Below are 25,547 nucleotides of genomic sequence, written 5' to 3'. Positions count from 1 at the left end.
ACATGTAAATTAATTTTAAAGATAGTTATTACAATTCAGTACGCATCTAGATTCATTTAACAATATTTGTTGATTTTGTTTTGTCGTCCCACCGTTTCAACTGGATCCCCTCTTCCCATTTCAATTTTGTGGTACCAGGCACAACAAATTGGAAGCTGCAGAATTGAATTGAACATAACAGTGGGAAATGGGTGTGGATTCGCTCTTGTTCATATTTTCCGTTATTGATGAAGGGGCACTGTTATTCTTAGTAGTATATTTTGTATCCTTGACATAGATCTACTATTTAAATATCATCAATGACATTGTAGAGATGACGATCATGCATGCATGAGCCATGACTGTATACATAAAATATAATTACATTTACCACACTGTATTATCTGCACTAGTACTAGTAGAGTACATTTTTGTAAGAGCGGGCCTTGGGTTTGGTTTCAAACTTGTACTGTTTTGAATACTGTGCTGTACTTTTACAACATGATACACTTGAACAATTTATAAAACCCTTGAGTATCAACCAATCATGCCCAGGTTTCTCATTGCGCTTCTACTGTTTCAAAGTTGATAACCTGGAAAAGGACAATGTGTTTCTTTTCCACCTTTACATTTTCATTTGTAACTTGGTCACTTTAAAGTGAATATGAAGATAAAAATCATGTTACACCAATACATGTATATATGCAATGTTCTCAGATGGGAATCTTAGCACACTCACATCTGGTATGGAAAGTGCCCCGACCAATTCAACTAAAAGTATCCAATCACACGTTCAGTCTGCAGACCATCTATTCCAGTACAAATATTCTGACTATTTTAAAATTATCAAACCATGTTCCAACACTTTAAACGATATATTTGACTACAACGATGACGAACTACATTGTACTATATCAAAATGTTTTATTAAAAATTGCAAAACATGCAACATTCTTATAAACGACCCTTACTTCTCCAGTTCCCTTACAAACAAAACCTTCCATACAAGAAGTCACAATGACTTAAGTTGCAAATCAACAAACTTAATATATGTATTAGAATGCAACTTGTGCGGTTTAATATATGTTGGAGAAACGCAAGAACAAATAAATAAAAGAATATGCGGTCATCATTTGGGAATTAACACTACCAAAGTCCAGACAGTTTATCAACACTTTAATCAACAAGATCATTCAATCCTCTCCATGAAAGTTTGTATTTTAGAAAAAATTGACCATCCTACGAACAGTCCTGTTCTAAGTAAAAATTATCGTAGGGAAAGAGAGGAGTACTGGATACACAGACTAGGTACTGCAATACCTTACGGATGCAATGACAACATCAAAAGTATAGGAAACCTTTCAAGCCAATATAACAATAGCATAAATGTGATGAATTTATTTGACAAAAATCCAAGACAGGAAAGGAGTCATGGCCACTATACGGCACCTGTTACATGATGTCTCCATAGATGGTCTCCTTCCTTTCATACAAAAACCTTTCGGACTCCATCACATTAGAACCAAACTTTATTCTATACCTCTCACTCTACTACACTCCCTTTACAAAACAAGTCTTGACACTCCTGTTTCTGACCCCACCTCATCATTATACAGACTTGTTGCCATCATTTTAGATATTGGTTTCCACAGACTCTTTAAGCCAGTTTGTGCAAAAAGTCAAGATGAAGAAAAACGATCATTTCTTCCACTACCGTTTGTCAACAAAGGTATAGATGCAATTAATTTGGCTAACATCCTCCATCGCAAAAACATTACCAACAAATCCATACCAATTATTTCATATTCCTATACGTCACCCATTGCATCTAAAATTTTCAATTATAAAAGGCTATTGCAGTACCTCGAGATTGAGATCAAGGCTAAACCACCTGACTGTTCTTGCAAAACCTCTCCATTCAAATATGGTCCTTCTGGTCACGTCGTTACGGGAGATTTAATCATTATCGAAAACAAATCTCTGCGTAATATCCTTTCTAAAGGTCCCAAGTACCGTGAACCACGCTCTATAAATTGGAATTATAACTTTAAAGTTCTTATGGATGCCGTCGAAGACTATGCAAGAAAATGGATAAAACGAGAACAAGAAGACATTGATTCTCTGTCAGAGTGGTTAAAGACAGTGAGGTCTTTAATTTGAAACGAATGAAAGTTTTAAGTAGGTCAATGAGTTCCAAGGCTACATCAGTTTTCAAAGACCCCGATGTAGCAAAAACATTGTCTACTATACATGACAGATATGTTGTTGTACCAGCAGACAAAGCCCAAAACAACATCGTTTTTGTCTGCAAAACGTTTTACATCCAATATTTATTATCAGAGGTAGACGTAGAAAATAATAGCAGTGATAAGACCTATACTGCTACCACTCTCTCCAAAGAAGAGATTGTGGAAAACCAGAAATCTGTGCTATCCTCTTTTGGTCTCTCTACCAAGGGCGATGATTGTGATTTACTGTCTATGTACTGGATTCCTAAACTCCACAAGAATCAATACGAAACAACGTTTCATAGCTGGATCTGCAAAATGTACCACCAAACCTCTTTCAAAACTTTTAACTTCTATACTCGCAACTGTCAAAGAGGGTCTGCAGTCCTACTACAACACCTGTTACTCCTGTAGTGGTATTAAGCCAATGTGGATCCTGAACAATTTGAAAGATCTTTTGGAGACAATCAGTTCAAGACTATTATCTGAATATAATATCATTAAAATGTATGATTTTTCAATACTGTATACTTCTATTCCCCATACTCAGTTTAAATCCTGACTTAAAAACATTATAAATCGTCGTTTTTCCTAAAAAGATGGTACACTTAGATGCAAATATATAGTTCTTGATAGAGATTTCTCATACTTTGTAAGAAATAATTCCAAATCATCTTCCAAATATACAGAGGAAGATGTTTACAAAATGCTGGAATATTCGACAACATATTTGTCCAGTGTGGTGGACGTGTTTTTCAACAAACAGTCGGCATTCCAGTGGGAACAAATTGCGCTCCTTTACTTGCTGACCTATTTCTTCACTCTTATGAGGCTGACTTTATAGCTGATCTGATCAGAAAGAAAGAATATCGTTTGGCTAGATCCTTCAATCTCAGTTTCCACTATATAGATGACATATTATCTTTAAACAATCCTAATTTCAGGGATTTGATACATCGCATCTACCCAAAAGAACTTGAGATAAAGGATACTACAGACACTGTGAAGTCAGCCTCATATCTTGACCTACACTTAAAAATCGATGGTAAAGGAAAACTATTGACCAAATTTTACGACAAACGTGATGACTTTTCATTCAGAATTGTCAACTTTCCTTTCATCTGTGCCAACATCCCTTCAGCACCTGCGTACGGAGTGTTCATATCACAACTCATACGTTATGCCAGAGCTTGCCGAAACTACGCAGACTTTTTGTATCGCGCTAGAACTCTAACAAATAGGCTTCTGGAACAGAGCTATGTTGCTACAAGTTTGAAGTCATTACTACAGAAGTTTTATGGTCATCATCATGAACTCGTGGATCGTTATGGTGTATCCATCTGCACCATGAAAACTGATTTATTCAACGGGTCATAGTTTTCCTTTCTTCATTTGTCTTCCCCGGACTTGACTTTTTATGAGCAACTCGGCAGGTGTTTCTAGAAAAGCAGAAGCAGAAGACACTTACCCTACCGGTGCACCTGGTCCATGCTCCCAGTTTTTAGTGGAGTCTGTGTTGCTCGTTTGCTTTTGTTACTTTGTATGTATGATTTTAGTTACTTTATGTTCTTTGTTGTGTATGTTTGTTTTCCATGTCTGGTCTTTGTCCCAGGATTACATTCTTTTGATTACCACTATAACCTTGGTTCCCTTGATTACTCTTTCTGTCACATTAAAGTGTAAGAGTGATTTTTTCAAAATTTGACTATGCATAGAGCCAGGAACTTTATATTGCAGGGACTGGTCACTCCTAACAAAGTCTGTTTAATGGGTGAAAATAACTCCCTGGTCTTTATACTGGTTAAATTTAAAGCCTATGAGATTTACATTTGACATATGGATACTGGGGGAGGGGAGAGAAATTATTCAGGATTTTAGTGATATAAGTTATAAAATTGATAAATTGATAATGACAAAGTAATGATGAAAATACTGAGGAAGAGTATTTTCTCAAAATATTTAAATGTAAAACTTTACTTGTAAAATTTACTTAACAGTAATTGCCACAGGAAAAATTAATGAAATTGATCAAATTCAAACTGTTCATTAAGTATTTCAAACTCATTATTATGTAATAAAAATTATACCATTTTAAAGAAGTTTCTTTAATCTTTTAATTGGTTGTAAATTCATATGGTGAAACAAACATAAAGATACAATAATTAACAGCTTACTGAGGTAAAGTTTAGGAAAAGGATAATTTTGATGTTTTTATCTCAATACATAGATACATTCATTTAGTCATCATTTTTTTGTTATTTAAGGCATATTTATTAAAATTAGTCATTGCCATTCAGCAGGATCTTCTTTTTCATTTGGTATTAATTTCATTTTAATAAATGCAATAGTTCTCACAAACATTCAGTGACAAGTCATTCCTTATGTACCTTTAAAAAAGTGAATTTTTTGCTTATTTGTTTATAAAGATCTAACTTTGAAAGGGAAAATATTTATATTCCTTTTGTTTTAAATAAATAAAAAAGAATATGTTGCCATTCTCCTATCTTTTATCTTTAATTTGGGACATCACTCATCAAAATCCATCAAGTGGTTTTTACAAACACCCTTAGCAAAGTTACCCTATTTTCAAGGGAGACATTTGAGAAAATTGGCTAATAAACAACCAAACAACAACAGAAGTGTTCTGTATAGATTATTACAAGTGACTTCTCCCTCTAATATACACTCCCATACAGAGCTTACTTTAGTTCTCAAGGAAAAATTATTTCTTCTAAAAATGCCAAAAAAGGCATTTTAAAGAAGCATTTCTGTGATCTTGAGAAGTCACATGACTTATACGTTAAAAGGCGATGTCTCATTATTACACTACAAGTAACGCAGTAACCTGCCATGACTTTTAATTGTGACCGTCGTTTATTTGTGAACTTCTAATATTTTCTGTGCCAACAAAATGATTTTTGCCTGATTTTTTGTTGTCTGAAAACTTGTCATAGGATTTTTTCTGATTTATGCACGGAATAAAGAGTTCTGAAACCCTAAAATGTTACACTAAACCTGTGTTTATAGTTACATACGTACGGTATATAATTTACATTACACAGCCATGTCAGTTTCTTCCTATATATTCTCATTGTGCTATTACACAGGTGGTCAAGTACACCAGTCACATCCTGTGTATTGGGATTTACTGCCCAAGTGGTTGATATGAATTAATTAAATAATTAATTGATGACCAAGCTAATACACAAATAGGCTTGTACAAGTTATATAGGTTTCATCTAGGAAGAACTTGATTTTTTAATTTTTTTCATTATGAAAAAGTAAATATTGTTTAAAGTTGATGCCCAGGGCCACCTTTAGGATTTTTCCAACCAAAACCAAATAACAAGTAAGTGATGACATCACGAAGAACTTCTTACAGCAAGCAAAACTTACAGTGTTACATAGACCTATCAATGTGCTGTGTATCCATTTCTAAAAACTGCTTTGTCAACAAAAATGTGAAACTGAGCAAGCCGGGGCAATATGCAAATTTTTTTTAAAAAGTTCTTGAAATGATACTAATACAAGAACTTACAGTTGGAAATTTTCTGGAAGAATAAAAATTATTTTGTTTTCGTCATTTCTTTTTATATCCTATACATACATGTAGTTTTTAACATGTTCAATACCGGTACATTCATTATAAGGACTGCATAAAAAGTTTTTTAAATATGTGCAATAGTTGTTTTTATTTGTCTTTCACAATTTGTGATTTAAAACATGCTGAACAAACCCCTACATTCATATATTGTAACCTCAAAAGCAGTTTACAAGAAAACATAAAGTATGCAAATAGTCAAAATCACAGATTACACCAAAGTTAGAGGTACCCACATTTTACATTGGCAAATGTTCTGGAACACATTTGAATCTACAATCCATCACAATACGACTCTCACTGAATTACAGAAATTCAGTTATTTAAAGGAGCAACTTCGCATGACTGCTACTGAGGCAGTAGAGGTACTCCCCTTACTGAAGCTAACTATGCTAACACAGTTGAATTATTGATAAAATGTTTTGTGTGACCTCACAAGATAATACACGCATATTTGAAGGCCCTTGTGGATTTGCCGGCACCTACGAACCTAACTTCACAGCTTATGGCATACCTCAGGGGGCTTGAATCTTTAGGTCAGACAAAAATTATGTATGGGACACTACTTGTACCCATCATGTGGTGAAATTACCAGTTGATATAATGCAACAAATTGCAAGAGAGAACGGAACTGATTATATAACCTTTAGAGATTTACAGAAGGTAATTTTGAAGGAATTGAATATTTTAGAAGTCAAACGTTTGAAAATAATAAATGAGCCCAAGTCATTTGTTACATTTTTTACTGGTACGAAATCCAAAAACAAGAGACAAGTAAATGGTAGCCCAACTAAGGAAAAGAAAAAGCTCACATGCATATTGGATTTACCGACGATTCAGTTCCAAACCATATTATCTACAACTACATCTGAACAGAGAACAACAGTGATGTTAAAAACCGCTGTCGCCCCAAAGAAATTTGAAGACAAGATGACAGATATGTATATCTTATTTGATGAGGCACTTGTTCATAATCATAATACTTGCACAATTCAGTTATCAGCATTTGGTGACATGGTAAAATATGTTAAACATCTGGACTACACAACAATTTATCTCAGATAGTGGAGAAGAAATTCTGATTTGAGTGCTCATTGTACCTAACATAGCTATACCTATGCAGAATGTCATGACTCAAAGCATTACTTCCTTATCACATCTTAAAGGACTTAAGTTTGTTCATCTGCTAAACACAGATCCCACTTTTGAGATTTCTTTGCTTTGATTTCTTGAGCTGACTTTTGTTGGAAAATCATCTGCAAAATGGTTATCAAGGAAGATGGACCAACTGCAGTCAGTTATGATATTTGTTATCCTGACCCATTCACAATTTGACTCCACCCTTTTCAAAACACTTACAGGTAATGCCTTGGAATCGTGAATTGTTTATTTCCTTTGATTTAAGCTTTTGATTTTTATTTATCATATCCTTCAGAAACAAAATTTTGGGGTCTGTAGAAATCACATTGGCCATTAGTCTGTTTGTAAAGCATTTTATTACCATAAAATGAGAAAAGTTTTTTATTATACATGTAGAAGGGAAATAATAAAAGACATATACTAGACTAGGGTTATGTGGTAAACCCAACTGACTTTTAACATGAAAAATAAACCATTTAAAAGATTTTTTGTATTTTTAAGTCTCATGCTTTTTAATATGCATTTAGAATATTTTTCCTTAAAGCATTTTAGGTAATAACCCTGTCTGATTTAGAATGTGATTATTTGAATGCCACAACATGTTGTGAAAAATTGAACAAGGTATGTATTATTTGTGAGACTACACATAGTGTAATTCTTCCATAGGTTTACATGTATACTCGGTCACTCACTTAGTTATGATTTTTTTTATTGTAAAGGGTTTTATTAACACTACACTTGAGCATTTATATTCATCAGAATATATTGTTGTGTACATTTAATTATAATTGTAGTAATTATTTCTTTAATATATCTGTGTGCCAGTATACATTACATTTTTATGTCATCATTTTGTGTCCATTGCTGTAACCATTTCTAAATAAGACACACAGCGGATTAGGGAAAAGACAATCACCAGCATTTTTAGTGTGTCTGCTGTTAAAAGTGTAGATTATCCGGATTGGGCAACTGACCCGGCTGCCATGTTCATATATAAAAAATAAGTAAAAAGCTTTTTTTTTTTAGCTTTTTGCTACTATGTAGAAAACCATAAAAGAAAGAAACTTTGAATTGATAAAATGATCCTCATGATCAGCTCTTGTAAAGATTGAATTGCCTTTTGTTGTAAAATGAGATATTTTGATAATTTACCGTTGAAAAGCTTTTTTTTTCTTGTAAATTTTGCTGTTTTTTTTTTTTTACAAAAAAGAGTTGAAGACAGAAAGATGCTTGTATCGTTGAAAGGATCCTGATGATAAGACATACTAAAGTTTGTGTTGGGTTAAAGTTGTTGGACAACTCCTCATTAGAGTTAAAATCCTTAAATCATATCTAAATCAAATCTATAGAGAAAGAAACTTTCAATTGATGAAATGATTCTTTTGATCAAGCCTTAAAGTTGTAAATTGACTCCTTAAAAGTTATTGCCCTTGAAAGACTATAATCAATGAGATCTGCTTTTTTTTGCCTTTATCAAAGATATAAAGGATTTTTGAACTGCTGAAATAATCCTTATGATCAGCCCTCCAAAAGTGGAAAAAAAATCTATCAGGAGTTTCTGCCCTTTAAATGTAAAAAATAGCCTTTATTGCAGTTTGTGGCTGATACTTCTGTTTTATGAATCTTAGCAGATAGAGTAAAGGTTTCTATTCCTGAAATATTTTTCATTCCTGACATAATTAAGATGAAGAAATGAGTTTCAGATGAGAAAGTCAGACCTCCGGCCTCTAGTTTTGTTATATTTGACTGCCTCAGATTTTGTGTGGTTTACTTATTTGGTTTATGTTTAATTGAAGTGGGTGTTACCAGAAGTAATAGCACAAGGTCTACTAGGAATTTTACTGCTGTTTACTGGACATTGGATTTTATTTATAATGTATGCTCCAGTTTCAGGCTGGCTTATATACAAGTAAGTATCAACTCTTCTGAAACTATTTAGTGAATTGTATCCAAATTCGGAAAGCAAAATGAGAAACTTAACCGATAATGGTAAAATATGTTCATTTTGCTGCTGAAGACTGGACTTATCATTTCCTAATACAAAAGTAGAGTTACCGACTTCAGCTACATGTAAGATCTCAAAATTTTTTATATTTACAAAAAAAAAATGAAAATGAAAATGTCTTCCTTTTGTAGTATGAAAGTAGTTTCTGCTCTATAAAAGCATAACAGATATAAAAAAAGAAACATTAATTGATGAAATTATTCTATGACAAAATGATCAGAATCAAAATTTTCATATGTGTAACTCCTTCTTAACTGTTGGCAGGGTTATGATTAAATGTTATAGGATGGTCGGACATCATATGTTTATGTGAATGCTTATAACTCCAAAGGGAGATAATCAAACTTAATGGTTTCACTTACCACTTAGGGGTCAAATGGCCAACCCTTTATGTAGTACCCCAAACACACTGAATCTAGATCTATGCATTGTAAGTGCATTATTTGTGTTGTATGCTGATTAATAGAAGTCAAAATAAAGCTGAGAATGTAAAATCATATCTGTAATTTACCACAAAACTATGAATATTGTTTACATGTGTGAGTAATTTGCCTCCATGCTGTTAGTTAGCAGAAAAGATAAGAATGTGGATTCTAAGTATTGTTTATTCACATTAATGTTTTGAAAAATTTCTACGTTCATTGTATCATTAGCATCATGATTTTGAAAGCCATATTCCTAGCTTCGAAATGGTATGCAACTTTAAGATGTCATTTGTCTGGAAATTCACAGTGAAACTTTTAAAATTACTTTTTCAACATGTAAAGTAATAGAAATGTTAGAAGTGGTTAGTGAAACCTTGACATTTAACTCCATTGGAAGCAGGGGATATTCTTTTTGTGAGCTTGCCCACAGTATTTCTAGTTTTGTATAACCTATAATCTGGTTTGGAACTGAGATGTCATTATCCACAACTTGTTTGCATTCTGTGATTCAAATAATCCCAAACTCAATAACATTCTTCTGAATTTGAACTGAAATTTATTAGAAAGTGCATGTAAATTTAAACGATTGCTTGTTTGTTTGGTCCTTTATTTTATCAAGTAATGTGGTAATATCAACATAAGGACATGATGTTGGGTGTACCATTTCTCAGTGCCTTAATATTTCTCTGGTCATTACATAGGGTAATGCTTATAAAATTAAATATCTCCTTTTGACCTTGAAACATTGTATACAAAATTATAAAATTTCACGGCTTTAATAGATTCTGATGAAATATGGTAACATGAACACATTTTTTGAATGACTGTGCCATCCCATTGTGATCATATTGTAAAGAAGAGCACATCTTTGAATCAAATTTACATTACCAATCATACAGTCTGGTGTGTAGATGCAGTAATAAGGCTTTTTGATTTAAGAACATACTCATGTAGGTAACTAATTATTAGAGTAAAATTCTTAGCTCCCTCAGGTCATCACATCTCCTTCTGTATTGACTTTCTAACTGTATACAATTTTATGTTTCAGGTTTATAAACAAGCCGTCAGGGGATATTGGTTTATATGATCCCACAGAGATACACAATAGGCAACAGTTAAAGACTTACATGAAAGAAAACCTTATTAAGATGGGATCTCATTTAATTTTTTTCTTCATATTTTTGTACTGGTAAGATTAGTATTTTACTTATTTACATTCATCACAGAAGTATTTCAAATAACATTTTGAATATAAATGATTTATGTGTAAAGTTGTATTCAGTAGTCACCTTTAGAAAAGTGACCTTCCAAGAGAGGTGACATCTGAAGGAAGATATGAAAACAATTTTGTATACCACCTTACTTTTTACTGTTGCTTATATGTGTTCAATTCAGTATCAGAAATTTGTAGCAAAAATCTCAAACCTTTCAAGGGAAAACACTTGTAAATACCTTAGATTGTTTTTGCCACACAAATATTGACCAGTATATAAATATACTTACTTGACAAATTACCTGTACAAAACTTTATATAACTAATGCTTTGTCTTAGTTCATAACTTGAAAAAAATGTTATTTAATTTGATACAGCTTGTTTATGGTCCATCACTGATAATGAGCAATTTTTCATTGTGTTAGAACTTCTAATGAAGTGCATGTTCAGTCAAGTAATTACTCATGTTTACTCTACATGTCTCAAATTAGGCAGGTTAAATAAACCTTAATTCAAATTCTTAGATTGGTTTGAATTATAGTTTATGATAACCACTGCATGAAATATTTTCTTTTTTCTAGGATGATTTATTCACTAATAAAAGGACTGTAACTGTTACAGGATGACTATAACCTTGTTGTCTGGATCAGAAACAGCTGTCAAGATGAATGAAGATTTTCTCCCAGTTGTGGACAGTGAATTTTGAAAGGCAGTGTACTTACTGTACTAGTTATTGTAGTTTATCTCTTTAATGTATGTATTTCTATGCCTTTATTGCTAAGTGTCCCTTTATGATATATAAACATAAGATCTCAGGAATAACCATAAGGTGATTCCAACTTTGCAACAAGATAGGAATATTCTGGAATTGTTGTTTTGTAGAGTAATTTAATGTATGATTTTAAAAATTATACACGACCCAAATACTTTGGTTCTTATTAACCTGACAAATGTATACTATTTCAGTCGAGGTTAAAAAACTTAACTGTTGATGTTATTATGTGTTTTGAGTTTCCGCAGTGTGAATCCAGACAAAATTTTCTGCAATATATTGTGTGTTATATGTGCTTATGTAAAGTATCAATGATCATTTATAAATTATTACAAACTCTGAAATTTCTGTCCAGAAATCCAGTTGTATGCCTACTTGCCTATGTATTTTCTAATGTACCATATTTTTATTTTTTCCATCTCCACCAGGAGACTCTAGAATTGAGATATTTCATAAAAAATTATTTTTCCTAAAATGTTGAGCTGATATTTTGTATGTGAGTTGTATACACTTCATTCAGCTTTTTATTTGTCCCAATCCACCATTGTTTTAAATTGACTTTTTGACTTTATAATAACATCAAAAATGATGTTTTCTTTTGATTCACCTTTGTCAGATCTTATTCCACATAAATTACTAACTTTTGTCAAAATTCTAGTCCTTTCATTTTCATTTTGAAAAGGGCCTGTTTATGAATTTTTTACTCTAATAATCTTGTTTGAATAAATTACTTATTTGGCTACAAAGAATTTTGTTTTATAAATGATGTATTTATCTAAATTGTATTTGTTTGCTTGTTACAATTTCAACAAACTTGCATAATAATAGGGTACTTTTGGTGCATGCTTGTATTGGTGTATAGTTTTAGTTGTTACTTGTTCAATTTCCCTCCTCCCATTTGCCAATGAAATTAGAACGAATACATTGTCCGTCCATCAGTCAGTAACATTCTAGTAAACATTCTAGAATCAACACAACTCAATGGATTTTTACCAAAGTTATTACATCCTTTTTTTTTCATTCATTAGTACCTATTTATTTCTGATGAATACCTTCTACTAGACAATATGGTTTCAAAAGGCAAAATAGATCAATGTCAAGGTCACAAACATAGCAACTCTTTATGATCAATTTTGTTTGATAGATTTCGACTTAACATTGTACATAATTGATCTTCAAGGTCAGAGGTCTATGTATTCAGAGAAATAAATTGAATTATTATTTTTTTTTAATTTATAAAGTCAGCTTGGTTAGCCCATAGATGTAATAAAGCCAAGTTAAATTTCATGGTCAGTAGGGACTTCGATATGGCAAATTAGAGGAATAACTCACACTTAGGTCTAGTTTAAAAAACAATGGCCATCTGAATTCAAGGCAAGTTCAAGGCAAATTCTTTGAGATATCTGAAAATCTGAGGGTTTCATAGCAAATTCGACTTTTTAAAAACATTTTTTTTTTTTTTTTTATATTTTGAAGTGTGTTTTAGAGCTTTTTTTGTCTTTATTAGTAAATGTTTAAATCTACTGTTGTATCAAGTGAACTTGTAAAAGTATTATCTAATCTAATACCAACTTAACATAATCAACTTGGTACCTATAATATCAGATGGATTCATTGGAAATCTACAAATAAGCACCTGTAGTAAAAGTAAACTAAATTTTCTTTGAATTTAAGAGCTTTTAGACTGCTTTATTTATGAATAACTCTGCATAAATGTCCATTGAACTTTAGATTAGTTGGTAAGTGAATCAGGCCTAGTTTCAAGGAACAAATTTATGTATACATAAATGTGGCTGAAGTTACTCAGCTGTCCTTTGGTTATTATTATTTGCAATGAGTTTGTGATATATCTATTCCAAAAAGATGCCCCGAGATACTGAGAAAATTGAAAGCAAAAAAAAAACACAGGGATGGTACTAATTTCAAAAAAGACGGTGGTAACACACGATCAAAATATTTGAGAGATGGTGGTAACACATGCACAACTTGAGTGATTGAATGTCTTTACTACATAATCATGCAAAAACATTAAGAATGATGCAACATCATTAAAACCATCTGAAACTGGATTTAAAGCTCAATGAAACAATATATTCTCATTGATGTAATGTTATGGTTGAAACTACTGCATTGAACCTGTATAGATTACTTGAGGCCTTTACAGCATGTAGGGCAGTTGTCACCAGTCATTTGCCATAGGTTATATCTATCTTCCTGAGTACATTCTTGGCTCATTGTTATATTCCCCATTTCCATTTTTATTGGAGGTATCAACAATTGAATTGTCAAAAAGGGGAGTACCTGGCGTCATTGTGAGTGGTTGCGAGAAAATACATATGTGACTTCATTTATTTGTCAAATTCATCAAGTGTAAAACTACTATGCTGAAATAAGAACTCTTACAATCATAAAAGAATATGGCTTAGTTTGTCACTTTCAATAGACAGACTTAGGTAAATTAACACCATCAAATAAATGCATAACCACATTCTTTAAAAAAAAAAAACAACAAAAACAACAACAAAAAACAGCGTGTGATATTACAACTATCCATGCGTTTTTTTTTTCACTGTCGATTTTCTAGGTATTGGACATCTTTTTCAAATAGATTTGGATGAAACTTTACCAATCAAGAGTCACATTGAGATGAGATGTGGGTTCATAGTCCTGTATATATCATAGGTGACTAAGTCACTTAGAACATTGACCCTCAGGTAGATTAATAAATCAATCCAGCCTTCAACCTTTTGTCTTTAATATTAGGATTTCAAGCATTAGCATGTGGTTTATCATGTCTTTATTAACAATTTGGCTAGAATTTTTTACACTGGAACACACAGAGTTGTATTTCATCTCATGATATCTAGTTTGCTTTATAATTTAAGACTTAAGAAACTGAAAATTTAGAATGAGATACAGTAAAAATAGTTTTTTTTTATTTCACCAGTTTTTATTGAAGAATTTCTTCAGTTATGTTTATATGAAAATATCAGTGTATGTTTGTCGCCTTATTCCAAAAGTTCATATCAAGGAATGTTGTCTGAATGCATTTAAGTGTAAATAGGTATTGCTGTATTGATATTCAGTTCTGGATTAAGAGATTTGTTCGTGTGACAGTGACAGAAAACCGAGTTTCATGTTTTGTAATTTTCTATATATGACAATAAAAATACATCTAGTTGAGTTTTTAATTTAATTAACCACTGAGCTGACCTTCTTAAAGGTCATTAAAAAAAATAAAAGACTCCAAAATCAATCCCAGCCTTTCATCTGGGGTATGCCACTATTAGTGTTCAAAGCCATTAATTTTTAGCTTACCTGGCCTAAAGGATGACATCACTTGGTGTCAGTATTCAGTGATAGGATAAAAAATACTTATTCACAGTTTTTAGCTAATATCTTGAAAGCTATAAGATATAATAAACTTTTAGTTGATGAAATGATCCTTATGATAAAGCCTACATAAAGTCTCCATCCGGTCAAAGTTGTTGGACTACTCTTTGTTAGAGTGTTTGCCTTTGAAATAGAATAAGGAACAGATATGGTGAAACATAACAAATGCATTATCGTATAACCTTTATTAAAATACTAAATATTTAGAGGTCACCAAAAGGTCTTCAATATGTGTAACACTATATTAAGTCAAAGTTGTCAGACCATTCTTTGTTAGAGTTATTGCCCTTGAAAGGCGAAAAATGAACCAGTTGAGGGATTCAGGCTCTTGGGAATCACTTGTTTACTAGTTATTATCTGAACACCAGAAAAATGCTACTTTCCTTGTTACTGACCATTTTTTTTTGGCCCTTAATTCTTAATAGGTACAAGTCAAACCAGTTGTGATTTTGCTGAACCTAGAACGATATTGTTATTTAACATAGTATGGCAGATATAGAAAATATGCTCTTTAGACTGGACCAGAATAACTATTACACAGGTTTGCCTCTGTAAGTGGTATTATTTTTCAAATGATGTGCAAATGTCATAAAAAATAGGCACAGTATAAGTTCTCTTCCCAGAGAAAGGACTGTGCTTACTACTTATGAGTTCATGAATAGTCTCTTTGTTTACCTTACTTTTCTGGTGAATTTGCTACTGGAAAATAGTTAACAGTAATAAAACACAAAGAAGTAAGAAAAGTTTCATGTTTATTTAGAATATACAAAAAATGCTATGTTAGTTTGATATCCAACCATTCTTTATTTAATTCACGTTTGCATGATTTTAGAATGAGATCTGGCATACATATTCAAAGTAGATTTTCATTTATTATTTGAAAATTAGGTAAAGCCTTTAAATATAACTAATTTAAGGACAAGTATTTTAAGAAGGAAAACAAACAATTTGACTAGAACTTCTAATTTAAGATGTAAATTAATAAATTTAAAGTGAGATTCTTAGCATAAAATAACAAAACAAGCCATTTTTTCAATGCAAAAAAACAGAATTTTTTTTTCTTTCAAAATTGAACTCCAAATTTCATGAAACCAGTGCTTTGGGGAAAAATTAACCATCCCTTTCTTTAAGCTCATCTGGACTGAAGTGAGCTACTTAATTATTTTGAGGTGTCATTATAAGTTTCCTTTTAAAAATTTCTGATAAAATCTAGGCAATAATCAGAAGGAAAGCCTATATACGAATGTCCAATATCAATGTAACCACTGCATGGTCCTGATTTGGTACAGGCATTTACAATTATGAAGGTGGGTTAAACCTGGTTTTGGCATGCTTAACCTCCCACTTCCAATAGCGGTAATTGTTTCCAGTATATTTTAACACAATTGGGCAGCATAAAATTGTCACCAGTCAAAATATGTAATCAGAAGTTGTTCATTATGGTGATCATACATATGTAGAACGAAGAGATATAGTACAAAACTATAAGAGGTACAAGAAATGTATGTGACTATTCCTTTACAGCTTGAAGACCATTGCAAAAGTCTCCATTTGGTATAAGTTTTTTTTCTGACAAATCCAGATAGAAGTTGTTGCCCTTGAACAGCAAAAAAAAATAATGATTTTTTTCTCTGGGATGAAGATTTCAGTAATTAAAACCTTCTCCCGATCTACTACAGTTCTTGCAGGGTGCAGTTTGAATTGACTGCAGAGGTGAAACATTGAACAGATGGGACAAATAGAGACATAACATTTGAACCTGATATAACCCTTAATTTGGATTAAGGTTAAAAATGTTTGGCAAAAAGATAAGTTAATAAGTTCAAGAAAATTCTTATATATATATCCTGAATTCCTAAGAGGTAAGGACCAAAACTTTCAATCCATCACAACACTCCTTTTATGGTATGATATATCCAGAAATACAAGTTCATAGAGAATCATACTTTCACTTATTTTTTTGGTCCATAATCCACAAGTGTTGGTATTCAGGCCTTTTCACCATTATTTGCCCACACTTTTTTTCAATAGAATATAAGGTCCTAAAATGGCTAGTTGTGACACTTCTTTATTAAAAAAGCAATAACTTCTTCAAGGAGACATTTCTTCCTTTTACATCATAAAATCCTTTGTAGGGCAAATGTCACAAAGGCCTTTTCAACAATTCAAAGTAATTTTTCTACATGGATTTATGACAGAAGCCAAAAACAGCAAAAAAAATGTAAATTCTGACTTGCAACATCAATGACTCTTCAGAGCAGTTTTTTTGCCTTCATTCAGTTGGGTTTTTTGTAGGGTTGATCGACAATGAAGAATGTTCTTCCATTCTTTCTATGAAGTTTAGAAGCAAAACAATTAAATGCTTCGCAGAGTGCAGCTCAATACAACTGCAGAGTTCAAACCCTGAACAGTTGGGGCAAGTATGGACACACCATTCTAACTTGACACAGCTTTGAGTTTTGATTATGATTAGATACTAAAAGTATTTGACACAAGAAAAATTTGACCAGAACAAAAGTGGTCACTTTTAGCCATTATTCCTAAATGGTTCTAGTCAAAACCAGCAAAATCAATCCCAAACTTCTTGTGAAGATATAGCACCTTGTGGTACATTCGAATTTGTTAAATAAAAAAAAAACAAACAAAAAAAACTTGTTTTTAGACTCTTTTGTGGCCTCTTAATCTTACTTGGCTAAAGTCACAACCCTAAACATCAATCCCAGCCTTCCTTTTGTGGTATAGTACCTTGTAATAAAAAAAATGCGATCCATTCACTTTTATTCAAGTTATTTTCCTAATAATAAAAGAAAATGCTTGTTTCAGGCCTCTTTTGGTCCCTAATTCCTACAAGATTCATGTTTTAACCCTAAAAATCAATCCCAGCCTTCTTTTGATGGTATGACGTCTTGTAACATAATTTTAAAGACATTCATTCACTGATAGTCAGTATTTTGTCTGGACATCAGGAAAATGCATGTTTCTGACCCCTCTTTTTGCCTTTCATTTCTGAAAAGCTCAAGTATTTATCTCCAAAAGCAACTCAAGTCGGACAATTGTTGTATAGAGTATTGTGGAACAATATCATAGACATTCTTACGCTTTTACTGGAGTTAAATTCTACATATTCTATGAAATGCTTTTTTGGCCCCTATTCTGAAACAGTTCTATAGCCCCCAGATTCAATTACCAACTTCTATTTTGTGGTTTGGAAACTTTTTATATTTTTTTAAAAAATAAAGCAATACTCAAGTTATCACACAAAAAAACAAGTGTTTGAGGACAACAATGACAACAGTGCCATACCAATATAAGACTGCAAACTTTTTTGCGGAAGGAAAGGAAGTCTATCTACAACTGAAAATCTATTGAAATTGTAGTAAGTCTGATCACAAGGATTTATGCTATAATGAGCCAACAACATATCTCATTTGGATTTTAAAAGGATTGATAATTTATTTCATAACATCATTAAGTTTGTAAGTAAAAGTCACATCTAATTTTGCCATTTAAGGTCAATAATGCCGTTATACAACTGTCGAATAAATGAATCTTTTGTATGGCTGATGAAAAGAATCATTACCATAATTCAAGAAAGTCAAAATAGGTAGCTATACACAAATAATCCAACAAAAACCACCGTAACCATGGTCATAATTTACACAATTTTTAAAGTAGATGCCCTAAGGATGATTGTGGCTAAATATCTGTGGTTTTAGAGGAATTTTTTTTCTAGAAATATTGATGTCAGACAATGACAGATGCTAAGTGATGACATAATTTCACATTCACCTTAGCTTCAATTGAGCTTATAAGGAAAAATATCTTTGCCCAAAGCACCAGAAGAAACTGCATGAATATCTTAACAGGTTTAAAACTGTTTTAAGTAAAAAGTCTTAAGCTTCATTTAGTAATATACAAGCAGAAAATTGGGGATAATTTTTACACACAACTATTAAAACTAAAGGGGAATCATCATGCATAATAGAAATTCACTCAATAACAAGACACAACTGGAATAACTCACATATTTTTACAAATCAAAAATGGAAATATCAAATAAAAGCACTGAATGTACTCACTCACCAACTAAATAATCACAATAAAATAAATAATCATTAAAATATGCATATAAATTTATACAAATCAAAAAATTAAATATATAAATATATGTATATATTGCTAATTAGTTAAAATTCAGTAATCATTCACTGCAACAAAATTCACATTTCCAAAATTAATACAAATGCTATATTAAGCACTTGAACTTCCATCACAATAAGTTGTTTGACATACCTCACTGATCAGTATCAGCTTACAATGAAGAATAAATTTTATTTTAACATGATGCTACATACCCATTTCTGTCAAGCAAATGAATAAGACATTATTTCAATTAACAAAACAAGACATTATTAAAAGTTATGTATCATGATTTGCTGAAATAATTAAACTATGAAAGAGTGACCACTTTTTTCCTTGAAATATATTCATCATTGTATATAAATTTCACATACCCTTAAATTAAAGTTCAACCAAAGCAACCAACAGACCAGATTAAATGTAACTAAATGGTTCAACAACGATCTAAAAACATCACCTCCCTAATAATAAATGAAAATATTCTCATCTTTTAAACAAGAACTGTCTGTAAAGGATGTGCCATGATTGATATATTTAAACACATGATGAAGTTCTACACATTGGATGATTCCAAACGTTTATGTCTCCATAACTTCACAACAAAATATTACTACATTTCATTCTTTAGGTTACATCTGCTTTATCAAGTGAATAACTTACTTACAAGGAGTTACAAGGTCATTCATTCATAATGTCATAAATCACAAGACAAAATTAAACACTACATGCAATCAACAAAACAATTGATTTTTCACAACTTCCTCCACTGGACAAAATATTTATTCTTACAGATTTCCTGCCACTCAAAACTTGTATAGGTATAAAACTCTTTTCTTTCATACAAATCACAAACCAGCTTATTGACATGATCTCTCATCCTGAATTTATTTACAAGAAATGAATTGTTCTAGTTTCAAGATTTTTTTTTATATATGGCAACAAATAGATGGAAATTGATAATGATGAAAAATAAAGGTTTTAATATATATTTTTTGTAAATCTATTTATTGGTCCATTCTTGAGTAGCTAGTTACCTGTCACCATGTTAAGATTTTTGTGTAAATTACAGTAATGTTTTCCAATAAATTAAAATATAAACCTTAACTACAGAAGATCCTCTGGACAGTTAAGTATCATTTTAAGGTATGGTCCACAAACTATGCTGGTTCACATAAACAGCTGCAAAACAATATTGACATTCCAGTATAACGCAGCTGAACTATACAATACAGGACCATGTAAAACAGTAAAACATTGCTTTTCTTTCAGTTCAAACCATAATTTGCCAATGAATACTTATAACAATCCAGTTGATATAAATAAAATGACATATTTTTTTTATCTAAAGGCCTAAAAATCTTAAGAACATATGTTCATACAATTTATCAGTCAAGCCTGAGAGTTAAACTATTTGTCCAAAACCCTCTGAAAATTTCAGGCCATTTTTAAAAACAGTTCAATGATGCAATATGAAATCTTAAAGAAATGGAAACTTTAGGTATGGCAAATCATGTAATTTATTACTCAACCAAAAGAGAAGAAATGTTCCTTTATCAAGTAAAACTTTTTAAACACTAATCAAAGTATCGCTGCTTGAATGCATATTGATCTAGCACTTTGTACAGGATAACATTCAATTATACTGTTATTGTTTTAAGTCAATTGTCAATAAGATCCTTAAAATTATTATCTGGGTCCTTCTGGAACAAGTTGAAGGAAAGTGAGTTAGTTTAACTTCCAAATGCCACTGGATATTGACTTGAATACAGATCATTAAAAATGAACAAATTGAAAGGTAGTTCAATCCTGATATTTGTGTAAATGCATGTTTCTCCTGATGAGTCATGGCAGGTGAGATCACAGAGGTAATTTGCTGCTATTTCTATCAATGAAGTAATGTTATACAGGTGTACTTCTACCTGACTCCTCACAGCCATTACCTGTAAAGATCAATGAGAACTATAAACATTTACCATAAAGATCAGTGAGAAAAGGCATTAGTTTAGTCTCCCAAATGAAGTGTCTCCTAATTCACTGTAACTTCATTAGCAAATATTTCACCAGCTAAATACCCTCCCAACTCATTTTGTAAACTATAGTATAAAACATATTCAATTGTGAATTACACTTTAAAATTGACATTCTCTATACATCCATGGCCACTAAGGACCATCAACTTAAATGTATGGACCTTTTCATGGTAAAAAAGAATATTTAATATGATTTAGGATAAGGATCTTAACAGTTCTTGAGATATTTCACTATTTATGAACCAGAGGGGTCAATGTGATCCCCTTGGGGACCCAATTTACGTGAATAGATATAGCTTGTCATGGGGTAGGGATCTCAACATGAAGTTGCACACATTGACATGCTAGGTATACCCCCACTCATACAGGAAGATGGCATTGGACAACACTCATAATCCCTAACTACATATGCCCTATCAATATATAGCCATACATCAAATTTGAAATCAATCCATCCACTGGGAGCCAAAATAATTGCAACGGAATTCTGATGGATGGACAAACTGAACAAGGAAGGGTTTCCACTGGCAGTGCCAAATGCAAATTTGGCTCAAAATATTAACTTTGGCGCATGAATTCTTGTCATGTGGCAGTCATCAAAGTCATTTTCTAGGTCGCTTTATCAGAACACACGTTGTAATTCAGAAGGATTTGGGTGTTACCATGAACAGATCAGGTGACAGGAAATTGATAATCAGCTGTTTGTTGATTGCAAACAAAACTTAATGAAGACAAAACTACAAAACAGACTGAACACTTGCAATTTGTACAATTTAATGGTCATTCACTAGAAGGGCCCTTGGCCAATTTCATTCAATTTTAAAGAAGCATTTAGAGAAGCAAAGGAAAATTGTTCAGTTTCAAAAACATAGAACAGCTTTTACAGTCTGTATCTTTATTAGTCAGTATTTTACAGTAACTTAAAGTTAACATGTGTTTTACAGTTACTTTTAGCATAAATCTACTATAACTGCTTCACTGAAGACCATTATACAAGTATAATATTAACTGAAAGTTTGAAGTTATATTGTAATATTGTATTAAAAAGTACTCATATATCTTTATATTGTTTTAACATGTATGAGCAGTAATAAAATAAATAATTCATTAAAATACTTACATGTATTTTAGTGCGAAAAAATATTAAGTAGAATTCAAAGTGGCTAAAAAAAAATTTTTTGGCTCATGGGGAGGCTAAAAAAAATCATCCCAGAGGAAACCCTGCAAGATAATTCTGATATACCATCCACTCGTTGAATTTAATTTAGTAGAAAATCAGACCTATCTAAACAAAGGAGTTGAGATGATCCCCTCGGGACTCCCTTGAATGTTTCTATGAAGTGTTTAAGGTAACCACTATAATCTTGGAGGTCTGGTGAACCACAAAGACAAGTTTCTTATACAGATACTCCTTAAAATCATTTACTATTTATGATCAATGAAAACTATAACTCTACATAACCTGCAAAGACCCATGAAGTTTATACATAAATTAGATACTTCCATCTAACATTGAATGTCATTTCTTGAAACATATTACCGTGTTTTCATTATTATTTGTGGAGTATTTATTTTTGAAGTTTTCATGGGTGGTGCGAAACCACACAATCAAGAATTTAAGTAACAATTATCTCCTTGGATGAAAAGTAACTCAAACAGAAAGACTGGATAAATTCCTTATCATACAAGTCTTTGGAGAAGAAGCTATATAGAGCAGACCACATAATGTCAATAATGTCATTGTTTAATTAAACACCAATCATTTGTCTATTAGCACTTATTTGCAGGGGCTACCTTAGTTTGTGTAAAGTCAGTGTAAACAGAAATCATAAGAGTGACATTTGTTATTCTAAACTGTTTCCAACTCCACCGCTAAGTATGGACATTGTTATAAGTGTCATCTAGTAAACTCAGGATTTTGGCATTTTCATTTAACTTAGTTCTAGAAATGGCCCCTGAATTTTTGATTCAACAGAATTTTGACTTACCAGAACATCAACATGTAAAAAGAGAAATGAAAAGGGAGTCGTAATTTCCCTACGAATGAGTCAAATATGTTACTTCCTTTCATTATTAAAATTACTTTTGTCTCAATTGTCAGTGTTGTGAAACATGTTACAACAAAAAACTAAGCGCTTACAAAACATTTGTTTATAATATCCTGCATATAAGGATTGGCCTGGGTAATTATTTTACCAGGAAAGCAGAAAATAGCCAATATAACACCAGACATTACCCCTAATGGGACTAATTAACCCCCCCTTTAAACTCTTAAAACTACTTCAGCTAGAAAGAATCTCAGTTTAACAATGTATGAGCATCAAATTCTTTCTAAAACAAGTTTCAGCATTCAGTTCAATTAAGTAACTGAAACTAAAAATAGGCTAGGTCTATGAATATTTAAATAAAATGAACAGTGTTATCCAATCAGAAACAAGTAAATCACTTGTATATAGAATACCAGCTACCCAAACACAGTGGTGGATGGCATGATATAGAGGTTAAGGTCATCATAATTAACAGCTATTCAAACTTAAAAAGGCAGTGTCCAACAGATCACACAGGTGTTCTGAAGTAGATAAGTAGGACACATTGGTATAATGTAGGGCAGATTTCTACCTAGAGAGCTATTTAAATTAATCACTAGCCAACATAAATTAGTATTGAAATTAGAACTGATCTTTCTACAATTTTTGCCCAAACATAAATTCTTGACAACATGCAAATCCCAATATGGTTATCTAACATTCCATTGAGTTTACAATCCTGTAAGTTGTTAGGGAGGAGTTGTGGAAAATGCATCATATCAAGTTTTGCTGAAAAATGCCCAAGTTCAACAGCCATCATTTCTATAGTGCTGCCAGCTGCTAAGAAAACAGAAAGACAGTGTGAAACCTATATATCCCCTGAACTTCGTTTAAGGTGGGTATAAAAATTAATTGACACACCAACCATGTCCTCAAGTATCTAACTAAATGTCTTTTTTCTTCTACCCACGAAAATTGATACCTATGAAATTAAATGAAATGACCATAATCAATTTAATCAAAATAATTACTGACAGTATCTACAACTTGATAACTATCAAGCAAAGTAGACAGAACTTAACATCATTAAATGATAATCACTATACCTTCAGGTTAATGATCTATGAAAAATTGTCAATTTATATGAAATAAGTAAAATTTTTCAATAGATGTAAACCGAATTGGTTGCAAAGAAAATTATGAGGATACAATACCTACTGGTTTTGAGTTTATCCATAGGTCCCCATATTCGAACAGTGCCATCATCAGAGGCACTAGCTAACAATCCTGGGAGTTTGGAATTCCAATGAACACAGTTTACAGTTCTAGTATGGCCTTCTAATGCAGATATAGGCATTTCTCTTCTTAAATGCCAGATATACACTTTATGATCTGAAAACAGTCCTTATAATCAAAATAGTGTTTCAAAAAAAGAGAACTACATTCTATACAAATTTTAAAAAAAGCATCTAAGTGTGTGCATTAAGAAAAGCTGTACACCTGTTGTAAAACATATAATATATATAAAACATATAATATGTGTTTCAATTTCACAATGTTTCACTGTCAATAATAATTTTAAAAAGTATTCACTTGATTATAAAGTGAGTGTGAGCTGTATTCATACCATTTACCATCTTCAATGTCGGCAAAAAAATACATCATTTTACATTCAAGGCACTGAAGGAGACCATTACTTGACTGAAAATTGTGCTGTATTATGTTTTTTTATACATATCATCTTTATCGGTATCATCGTACAATCCTCTAGACTTACATATATAGTTAAAAATGAAACCGTTTTGTGTCATGTCTCCTTAAAGTCTACCATCACATTAGATTGACAAGCAATAGTGTTTTTTTTTCTTAATACACTTTTGCCTTTTCAAAATATTTAGAAAACATGTGAATTTATAGTACAATATCAACCTTCGCTTCCACTTGCTACAAAATCTTGGTTTAGTCCTCCAAAACAGGAATGTATTGTGTAAAATCCTTGTGTAACACCTTGAAATTTTCTTATTAACACTTTGTCTTTAACATCCCATAAATGAACACCCTGAAAGAAATGACGTAAAATATCATTCATAACTGCTTCTTTGCCAATGTTTTTCTATGAGTCAGATTACAACCAAAATCTTTCAAACTATAAATTAAAAGCTTCTAACATCTTAAGTAGCGATCCAGGTAAGAATCATGCAAAATGTGATTCATGGTTGGAAAGCCTACATATTTTAATCTTGATATTTTGAGTAAAATGCTATAGTTAACAGAAATTAATGTTGCTTTTCAAATAACCCATGCTCTAAGGAGATAATAAAGAGCCGTGCTTTAAGCGCATAATAGCCATTGCCCTTTTAACTTGTCCTATGCTTTTAATGAATTTATATGATTAACAACAAATACTGTGAGCCCTGTCAAATACCCTCCACCCCCAAAAAATTTGGTACTATCAAGGCTACCTCAAGTTTAACTAAGTTTGTTGTCTTGATTTTTCACCCCTACATTTCTATCTTGTTCAAAACCATTTTCTGACAAGGTTACCAAGTACCTTTTATATTTATTATTCAATCATCATAACAAATGGTCCATTT

General features: G+C 31.9%; 2 protein-coding genes across 4 annotated transcripts in view; one reads left to right on the top strand and one right to left on the bottom strand.

The window, feature by feature from the left end:
* The first annotated feature begins 39 nt into the window (after positions 1–39).
* On the top strand, positions 40–14,546 carry LOC148623704 (protein cornichon homolog 4-like). 2 transcript variants are annotated; one of them, XM_088565749.1, is made up of 5 exons: positions 40–262; positions 7,501–7,569; positions 8,745–8,857; positions 10,427–10,567; positions 11,213–14,546. In XM_088565749.1, exons 1-5 carry the CDS (start codon positions 188–190, stop codon positions 11,295–11,297), a joined length of 483 nt encoding a protein of 160 aa, XP_088421875.1. In that variant the 5' UTR covers positions 40–187; the 3' UTR covers positions 11,298–14,546. The 2 variants fall into 2 exon arrangements, with proteins under 2 accessions (XP_088421875.1, XP_088421876.1); XM_088565750.1 differs by having other exon boundaries at positions 11,173–14,546.
* Positions 14,547–15,491: 945 nt separating this feature from the next.
* The window catches only part of LOC148623703 (WD repeat-containing protein 26-like), a 31,928-nt gene continuing 21,872 nt past the window's right edge, over positions 15,492–25,547 (bottom strand). Inside the window, exons 12-14 of one of the 2 annotated variants that reach the window (XM_088565747.1) lie at positions 24,883–25,012; positions 24,168–24,345; positions 15,492–20,836 (exon numbers count right to left, since the gene is read on the bottom strand). In XM_088565747.1, the coding sequence (XP_088421873.1) occupies positions 20,833–20,836; positions 24,168–24,345; positions 24,883–25,012 (312 nt within the window). In that variant the 3' untranslated portion in view covers positions 15,492–20,832. The remainder of the gene's footprint in view (positions 20,837–24,167; positions 24,346–24,882; positions 25,013–25,547) is intronic. The other variant, XM_088565746.1, reaches the window with a different exon arrangement.

This window comes from Perna viridis, chromosome 2 (genome assembly GCF_037379345.1).
Source record: "Perna viridis isolate PV_CMFRI_1.1 ecotype Kerala chromosome 2, ASM3737934v1, whole genome shotgun sequence".
In the NCBI taxonomy this organism is placed as follows: domain Eukaryota; kingdom Metazoa; phylum Mollusca; class Bivalvia; order Mytilida; family Mytilidae; genus Perna; species Perna viridis.
The sequence above is the reverse complement of the archived record's forward strand: the minus strand, read 5'-3'. Positions and strand labels throughout refer to the sequence as shown.